General features: G+C 33.6%; 1 protein-coding gene across 1 annotated transcript; it reads left to right on the top strand.

The window, feature by feature from the left end:
* Positions 1-800: 800 nt before the first annotated feature.
* Positions 801-5,583, top strand: LOC130948373 (aspartic proteinase-like). The gene is made up of 14 exons (XM_057877091.1): positions 801-1,053; positions 1,961-2,328; positions 2,412-2,472; positions 2,558-2,652; positions 2,760-2,872; positions 2,978-3,146; positions 3,239-3,278; positions 3,450-3,514; positions 3,596-3,709; positions 3,829-3,890; positions 4,230-4,383; positions 4,478-4,597; positions 4,976-5,064; positions 5,165-5,583. Exons 2-14 carry the CDS (start codon positions 1,969-1,971, stop codon positions 5,247-5,249), a joined length of 1,527 nt encoding a protein of 508 aa, XP_057733074.1. The 5' UTR covers positions 801-1,053; positions 1,961-1,968; the 3' UTR covers positions 5,250-5,583.
* Positions 5,584-9,992: the final 4,409 nt, after the last annotated feature.

The following is a 9,992-nucleotide window of genomic DNA, read 5'->3' as shown; positions in this document are numbered from 1 at the left end:
GTAAAACTGGATTGTGAGCTAAGATCCAAAAGTTTTTTAACTTATTATGTATATTTTTTGAGAATAAAATATTATCATCAATTTATTGTAAATAATAATAAATTAATTATTGTATAAAATTAAAAATTAATAATAATATTTTAACACCAATAATTATATAATTTATATTATCCAATAATTATATAATTTATATATAGGTAATTCACATAAACAAAATAAATGGTTTCTAATATTACTAATGTTCTAATTCTAAAAAGTTTTTAATAATAAATCCGATTGAATTTATTTACTTCGATTTATATAATTATATGGCAAAACGAGACATATATATAAGCTTTTTGAATTTAGGATATTGATATAGTATTGAAAGCTATTCATTTTGTTAATGTGAATTAACCTATTATATATGTACATAACGCCAAAAACAATTTTAAGGCATTTTCTTGATGGGTTCACTAAGTACTAACCGTCCGGACCTTGATAAGAAGAGGAAGGAGAAAGTAAAGCTAAAGGGTTGTCTATAGTGCTCAAGGATAATGAATATATCAGTACCCCCATCTAAGTATAATTACCATTTACCCCAATGCGTAGAACAAGCAGAGTTATCCACTATCTACTAAACTACTATTATTGCACGAGCACGTGTGTAGAGCGTGGGTTCAACCTTTGCAATTTTCAAATTAGAATAACATTAGATTCCAGTATTCTACTAAATAAACAGTACCACCAGGCACGGAGCTTTCGCCATAGCAGATATTTTATTTCTATAGCAATAAATAAAATAAAAAATCTTATAACATTTAATTTTTCTATTCAATACATTACACTTTGATTGGTTACAAATAAAGCAGGTTTCTTGTTTGGTGAAGCTACGCTGCATAAAAGACACCTCTAGTTCCCAAGTTTTTTGGGTACCTGTACTGTTACACTATACTATACTCTACACCTTCAACTAAACCTTCTCTACTTTTCTCCACCATTTTCAACTTTGGAACTTATAGTACACACCACCAACCATCTGATTTAGACTTTTAGCTTCTTCAAGCTAGGAAGGTAAAGGTTTCTTTAACTCTTTAATCATGTTCTTGTTTTGCTATGGTTGCTTCTATTTTTGGATAGTTTGACTTTCCTGTTCTTGTTTCGCCCCAGATTTGATTTTCTTTTTATTGTGTGGTTTCTTTTTTCTTTTTTTATGTTAATGATCTGATGAACATGTTGATGTTTCAACTCACTTGATTTCTGTTCTACAGATTTCAAGTTAAACATGTTTCATCTCCTGTTTCTCTTTCTATGTTCTTTTAGAATATTCCCCGGATATGATTATCAACAGTTTTATTATTATTATTATTATTATTATTATTATTATTATTATTATTATTGTCCATCTTCTAAAAAGTGTTTTTTTTTTTATGTAATTATTTTTCCTGCTGGTTATATTTATAGGTGAAATGATTGTGAAAATCACTCACATATAAGAAAGGAATCAATTATCAGAAAATAAAATGAGAAAAATGATGAAGAACAAGCAAATAAAGCTGCAGGGTTTTTTGTTAACATAAGATCTCGCTAGTCAGAAGTGATTTGGGAGCTATCTAAATAAATAATAACTTTATCTTTTTATTTCTTTTAGTACGGTAAATAAATATAATTAGAGTAGCAAAAGCCCTTACTAGAAAGATTCTACAATAATAATATTCAATTAACAAAAATACAAAGGTATATAATAATTCCGAAGTATGATCTAGAAGTAGTTAGTACCTGAACAATTGAATATCTGATGAGTAAGAACAATTTGTGACAATTAAATTCAGTTTATCTCTATAAATATTGATTAATCTTTGATTATCTCAATCTGAACAAATAACTACAAGGGTCTTAACTCTTAATGTGTTGTCTGCTTTCATAATTTCATTCCAATTCTATGATTGCTCTTTTTAATTCAGTTTACCTGGTGTGGCAGATTTCCCTATGGGGAACAAGTATTTGTTGCTGTCTCTCTGCTTGTGGGCTTTAACATGTTCCCTTCTTCCTTCGTTCTCATATGGACTCATGAGAATCGGTTTGAAGAAGAGAACTCTAGATCTTGAAGCCATCAAAGCTGCTAGAATGGTAAGAGAAAAGCTAAGATCGAGCAGGCCGATGATGGGTGCGAACGATCATTCTATTAATAAGCCGGGCATCGAAGACGATATAGTACCTTTGAAGAATTATTTGGATGCACAGTATTATGGAGAGATTGGAATTGGAACACCACCGCAAACATTCAATGTCATCTTTGATACTGGCAGTTCTAACCTCTGGATTCCTTCATCAAAGTGCTACTTTTCTGTGAGTTCAACTTAACTCCTTTTTCTACATTCGACAGAGCTGTGTTATATTGGTGTCTTGTATTGACTAATTTCCTGTTGTAGCTTGCCTGCTATACGCATCATTGGTACAAGTCATCGAAATCCAAAACATATGTAAAGAATGGTAATGCCAGCTTCTCATTATTTGTATTCTAAAAGTAGCATATATGCCACTTAATATGAATTTTCCTTGTTTGCTTGTTGCCCAGGAACATCATGTAAAATAGTGTATGGTTCTGGATCAATATCTGGCTTTTTCAGTCGTGATAGCGTTACAGTTGGTGATGTCGTTGTCAAGAATCAAGTGAGTGATTTTATATCCTTTGTCAGCTTTGGGGACCTGGGTCATGATATGCAGTTGTCACAATACTTGGGAGACTTGACTATTATCGTTACTATATTTGACTGTAGGATTTCATCGAGGCTACGAGGGAAGGAAGTCTGTCCTTTGTGTTAGCGAAGTTCGATGGAATACTTGGTCTTGGATTTCAGGAGATCTCAGTTGAAAATGCCTTGCCAGTATGGTATGTTTTAGCAAGTCCTATGTTGTGTCATTTACATCTGATTCCTGAGTTAATAAGTTGAAGAAAAGCTTTCCTTTAATTGACTAACCTGTTATAAAATTACAGGGATAATATGGTGCTACAAAATCTTGTGAATGAGCCGGTTTTCTCTTTCTGGCTCAATGGGGATCCGAACGCGAAAAGTGGTGGTGAGCTAGTGTTTGGAGGTGTTGATCCGAAGCACTTTGTAGGAAACCATACCTATGTTCCAGTTACCACAAAAGGTTACTGGCAGGTTAGCAAAAGCAACACTATGGTTTGATCAGGAATTCTTTGTAATATCCTAGTTTTTGCAGAAAATTGTTAACGTGATTTTTTTTTTGTCAGATTGAAATGGGAGATTTTTACATTGGTGGTGTGTCAACAGGTGACATTTTGTACTTTGACAATAAGACTCTTTGAGTGATTAACAGGATTTGGAACATATTAAGGAGAAAAATTGAATTCTGTATTTTACTATCTTAAGATTTATTTTTTCATTGCTGTAAGCTTTGATTATGAAGCGGATCTAACTGTGAAATATATCAACGTTCATTAGGTGTTTGTGAGGGTGGCTGTGCTGCTATTGTGGATTCCGGAACGTCTTTGCTTGCTGGTCCAACTGTATGTGCTCATATCGGTTTTGAAAAATTCTCATTAGTAAATTTTCATCTATACTTCTTATTGACTGAGAATTTATTTCAGACTGTTGTGACTGAAATCAATCATGCTATTGGAGCTGAAGGAGTTCTGAGTGTAGAATGCAAGGAAGTTATTTCTCAATATGGAGAGTTGATATGGGATCTCTTGGTCTCCGGGGTAAAATCTTCTTACCCGTCCTTTTAAGTTATTTTTTCCCCTTTGATTCGCTCTCACTGATTGCTGCCCTTGTGCATTTTCACTCCTTGGACCTAAATTAGTTTGATTTTTGTCTGTAGGTACGAGCTGATGACGTGTGTTCGCAAGTTGGTTTATGTACAATGAGGGATCAATCTAAAAGGTTAGAAAGTTTAGGGGCAGCAGTGCAGTACTATTATTAAAATCTGGCCACACTTAAGCAAGAAAAGAAAAATGAGTAATCTGATACCATTTGATGAAATTTTACACCATTAAAAACACCAATAATGCTAATTGATGGCTACAAATCATAAAATTTACTGGCTCCCTAACACTTTTCATATATTAATGTTTACACGTGCATCAAATTAAGTAATACACGTCAGCAAAAATAATTACCTTTTTAATTGATCGCATAGATGGTCATCCAAAGAACAGATGTAATTAGACTTTTGTGCTGAAATGGACTCCTAAGTCTACTTTTAACTTTTATACCATGCAGTGCTGGGATTGAGATGGTGACTGAAAAGGAACAGAAAGATTTGTCAGCTAAAGATACTGCTTTGTGCACTTCCTGTCAGATGCTTGTGATTTGGATCCAGAATCAATTGCGACAAGAGTCGACCAAGGAAAGAGTTTTCAACTATGTAAATCAGGTATAAGCCCTTCGAATCGTTGATCCTCTCCAGAAAGCTTATTAGTTGAACTAGAGTTGTATCCATTTGTATCATTTCATTTTATCATTGGCAGTTGTGTGAGAGCTTGCCGAGTCCGAATGGCGAGTCGGTAGTAGACTGTCAGAGCATTCATATATTGCCAAACATCACTTTTACAATCGGAGATAAACATTTCACCCTCTCGCCGGATCAGGTTAGTCTGAATTCCTGATAAATTAAATTACAAATTTACTTTGGGGGTGAAGACTCACATGCAGTTGTCTTTATATGAAATTTGATAGTTGAGAATCGTTAGACGGTAATTCAAGCAAACTTGTCAAATCATCTAACGATTTTTAAATATCAACTTCACATGAAGATAACTACATGTGAGTTTTCACCTAAAGCAGGGCCTGGGTAATGAGGTAGCCTAACCATATAATTACATTAGTAGCTGATTCCCCATGGCTGAAAGTGTGAACATAACTAAATAGGAGAGAATATTGAACAAAACATTATAGTGTCATCTATTATCTGTAAACTTCGTTCAACTTGGAATTCTTTTTGTTCTGAAAATGTTCTCCTCTTGCAGTATATTCTGAAAACTGGAGAAGGCATTGCTGAAGTTTGTCTTAGTGGGTTTATCGCATTCGACATACCCCCGCCACGCGGTCCTCTCTGGTATGCGCTCGCAAATTATATAGTAACCCTGCATGAAATGAACTATACAATAACATGTTCTAAGCTATGTCCTAATGTGTCTACCGCTATCTGCTCGCAGGATTCTGGGCGATATCTTCATGAGGGTATATCACACGGTCTTCGACTCTGGGAATCTCCGAGTTGGTTTCGCCAAAGCTGCGTAACGAGACTCGGGAGAATATGTAAGGAACATTTTCAATGGGCACGTTGGTGTGCTGTAAATAAAGGATGTTGTAAGAGTATTAGGACGTAGCTTCACTATCTTATGGGTTCATGAATGATCCTCTAGTACCACGTTGAACTATTGCATGTTTTTTACATGAAGAGACTATTTTTCATTTCACACTGTTAGACTCTCTTAGATTAATGTGGATGCCTGTATGGCTGTATACCTTATGAAGATGTAGATGGCAAAGTGTGGCTTAAAATTTGAAACTTCTGTTATATCTAATTTATCTTTCCAATGAATGAGGTTCAGTAGAGTTGACCTTTTGTTTTTGGGTCATGCTTTCACATATATAAGGAAGTATAACTCGTTCTAGGTGTTTTGTCTTAGAGATGAAAATAATGAATCGAGGGGAAAAAGATACTTAAGTTCCAAAAAATAAAAAGAGGAGTATACAGAAAATAAAGATAATACTTTTCAGTTTTCGGGACAGAAAAATTGTCTTCATCATCAAATGAGTTTTTATTAACTGGCACTCGCGTAAACATGTGATATTGTATGATACAAGATATATGAACACACTAATTAGTAATTACACTAACTTTTAGAGCTCCCTTGGATCCGATGGAATATTAGAGTTAGCATGGACCCAAATTGCCAAAATTGGACACATGTCTTTATCACTACTTGCTGGTGCATGTGGAAGTGGAGGTATAGGAAGATTTTTGAACCGATCTTCAACATTATTATATCCTCTTCACCTGTTAGCATAATGCGGAGCTTTGTGAGTAATATTAGAAAAGCCTTCCTTGAGGAAACAACAGGGGATTTCATAGCTAATATGAGAAAATGCATACCAAACATAAACATTAAAAACAAATATTCAAAATTCAAGTAAAAAGAATATCTGAAAGTAAAACAAAATAAAGCCAATTTAGATTTAGAATTTAGAATTTAGCGTATAAGATTTAGAATTTAAAGTGGCTGACAGTGGTGTCTGGTGGTGGTTGGATAAAATTGTGGTCTTAAAAAGCATAAGTGAAAAGTGAGAAGGGATAATTTCAAAAGAAAATCGTGACTAATTAGATTTGGTCGGTCACTGTCTAAAGTTGGTTGTTATTTTGTTGACTCTCCAGTTGGGTTTATTAAAAAAAGTTAAGGTGGTCAAACGAGCCATTCCAACTCATTTAGGTCTAACCCATTTAAGCTCGTGGATTATACGAGGTGATTTATTTAATTTTGTTTATGCATTACAGTTTTCAAGGTGTGACCATTTATGGGCTAATTTGATGGGTTTACGGATTAGTCCGTTTATATTTTTGTTTTTTGAAAAAAATAATTAATGAAAAATCAAGTTTTAAGCTAAAAAAAAATTGGACAAAAAATTATTTTTAAAAAACAGAACCTTAAACAAATAATTTTTTAATATATTAAGTCTTTGGACTGGATTAAAAAAACATTGAAAAAGTATTGAATTTGTTTGGAAAATACAAAAAAAAAAAAATGGGCCGCTTGTTTAATCCATGAACTAGCTTGTTTAACCTATTGTTTTTTTTAGTTGATTTAGCTCAATTTGTTTTGTCTAAAGTCTAAACATGTCTGATTTTAGAGACAAAAACTTGCTCTTTAAGCGAATAAACATATCCATATGACAAATTTGAAATATTTTGAAGATCTAAAAATAGTTAGTTATATTTTTCATAATTTGCAGCACAACATTCTTTAAGAAAATTTATTTTATGGTATACTTTAGATTTCTTTTAAATAAAATGTAACTGGGTCTATATGACAACAATAGAAATGACAATGTTATTTTATGTTAGAATGGTTTCTCTTAATTTTTTTATTGTTCTAATAATCATATATGTTTTGGTGAATAAAAACAAATTAAATTGAATTCCAAGTGCCCCTTACGGTTTCATAAACGCTCTGTTAAGGTTTCTATCTAGCACCCTCTATGAGTTTATTATTCTCGATCTTCCCTTTTTCAATCTTCCTCTCATCTCCTTTTAATTTCTTCTAATATTTTCTTTTTCTTTTCTAAACCACTCCCTTTTTCTTTTAAACTCTCTTATAATCATCAACCACCCACTTTGTTTTCTAATTTTCTCTACAACATAAGAAGCAAATCAGAGACTCAAAAGCTCCATATACCTGATAGTAATCAGGAGGATAACTTGATCATATTAGCTTATGAAGATGTTTATGAAAGAATTTAGACTTGTACAAGGAGTTTGTCTGAAAAGTTCTTCTCAGATCGGATATTTTCAATAGGTACCATAGAAGGAGTTTTTTATGCAATATGGAATAAAGCAGAAGGATTTAGAGTAATCAAAAAATCCAAGAACTAGTTTTAATTTTTCTTTGATAATGACTCTGATGTGACTCGAATTGGAGAGGTTCTCCCTGGTTATTCAAGAGTTTTGTTCTTCACATCCGTAGATGGAAGCAGTCACTGAACATAGAGGATAATTACATCTCTTTCTTTCCTATATGGGGACAATTCTAGAGATTACTAGAACAATACAAGACACTTGAGGTTGGCTAGAAATTGGGTAGGAGACTTGGACAAGTTGAAGATGTTACTCTATTTAAAATCAGAGGCAAAGTTACACGCATAGTGAAGGCTAAAGTGGAACTAAACGGTGATAAAAGAGTGAGAGATACACTGAAATTGTTTGATCCTAATAAGGAAATGCTGGAAATTGAAGTTCGCTATGAACGACTAGGTGTGTTCTGTACCTATTATGCAAAATTGGGACATGAAACTAAGAATTGCCAATATTTTTGTTGATGATTTTGCCCAAAACAATCTCAAGGAAGATAGAGTTGGTGAATGACTTAAGGCAGATCAGGTCGGAAGGTATTTAAATAAAAAGAGAGCTTCCTTCAAACCTAATCAACCTCAGGATGGTCCTATTCCAACTCTATCGAAGAAAATATCTCCACTTGCTTGGCTTTTTGATGGTTTCTTAAAATTAAGTGTGCAGGACGGACAGAAAAAATAGAACAGTGATAAAAATGCTGTCAATTCAGATTCGAGAGCTGAAAATGAGGGTGAATCAAATGACATTGGTAATTCTACTGATACTAATTCTTCTTCTAATGTTTTATTGGAGACATCCTATCTCCTTAATAATGTCCAACAAAATAATAGTGCCATGACCAAGTATAGAAAGGAGAATAAAAAATCAAACCTGAAACAACTTGCCAAAAAGTCAGTAATAAGTTTCAAACGAAGAACTAGAGGTAAAGGCAATGAAGATATTTCTAAAAAAATTTGTCTCAAAGATATTATCTCTAATGCTATAACGGTGGAGGGTGCCAACCTTCATATGACATCCAAAGGAATATGAAACAGCTTTCGTAAAATTGTTGGAGTTTGGGAAGACTCTTGACAATCCAACTTTTATATGTGAAACAAAAAATCAATCTCGACAAGTTGAAAAAAATTAAAATCTTGTGGTTTCAAAAGATGGTTTATTATGGATCCGGATGGCTTATTTGGGGGTCTGGCAATGGCATCGCGAGATGGTTGCACTGTTCAGATTTTATAGCATGGTAGATTCTTCATTGCAGAATTAGTTTTGGCAACTGGTTCTAATGATTCTTGCAGTGTTCTAGATGTTTACTCACTTCAAATGATCAACATAGAATGTCTCAGTTTGCTGAATTAACATCAGTCATTCAACAGTTCCATAGTAAGATTATTTTAATGGGTGATTTCAATATCATTTCGAATTAATTGGAGAAAGAAGGTGGGGGTATAAAATCTCCCTCTTCTATTGATGCTTTCAATAGTTTTATTGATGATAATTCCCTGATTGATATTGGTATGATCAGGAGACCATTCACTTGGTCGAATAGACAAAGTGGTGATGAGTTAATACAAGAGAGACTGGATCGACTTCTGGTAGGAGTTAATTGGAAACAAATCGATTCTAATGTATCGGTTCTTAGACTCCTAGAATCAGGGTTGGATCATTCTCTTCTTCTCTTAGACTTTAACTTGAGAACTAAGAAATATAATCAGCCATTCAAATTCTAAGAAAGATAGTATTCCAATGATGAAATAAGGTAGATTGTTAGAGAAGTTTGGCGCGAATAGATTGATGGTTTAGCCACGTATATTCTAACTCAAAAAATAAAGCGTTGTTGGCATAAGATTGTCAATTGGCAACAAGAAAATAGATCTAATTCGAAGGTAGAGATTTATTCGTTATAATCCAAATTAGAAGATCTCTGTTTAGCAAGAATTCATAGGGTGAAATCATTTCAGAACTAGAGGACAAACTTGAGAAAGCGTTGCAAAATGAGGAATCTTATTGGAAAAATAAATCTAGAATCAAATGGCTCAAATCTGGTGATCAGAACACGACTTTCTTCCATCAGAAATTCAGAAATCGAACCCGAAGGAACAAAATTCGACAACTTAATGGCAGCAATGGTAAAGTGGCTACTTCTAATACTGGAATTGCTTTTATGGCTGAATCATATTTCAAAGAGATCTTCTCTTCTACTTATCATGAGAACCCTGAATTTTTGTTTACCGACTTTGAACTTAAGGTTACAGCTCACATGAACCGTAGGCTTTAAAGATCAGTGACTATAGAGGAAGTGAAACGTGCTACATTTAGCATTCATCCCCAAAGTGCTCCAAGAAATGATTGCATGACAGCAAAATTTTCTCAAAGCTTCTGGAACATCCTTAGTGGTTATATGTTTTAAGCAGTTAAGAGCT

The sequence above is a fragment of the Arachis stenosperma genome, chromosome 9, assembly GCF_014773155.1.
Source record: "Arachis stenosperma cultivar V10309 chromosome 9, arast.V10309.gnm1.PFL2, whole genome shotgun sequence".
NCBI classification, from domain to species: Eukaryota; Viridiplantae; Streptophyta; class Magnoliopsida; order Fabales; family Fabaceae; genus Arachis; species Arachis stenosperma.
Note: the sequence above shows the minus strand (reverse complement) of the source record. Positions and strands in the feature narration are given on the sequence as shown.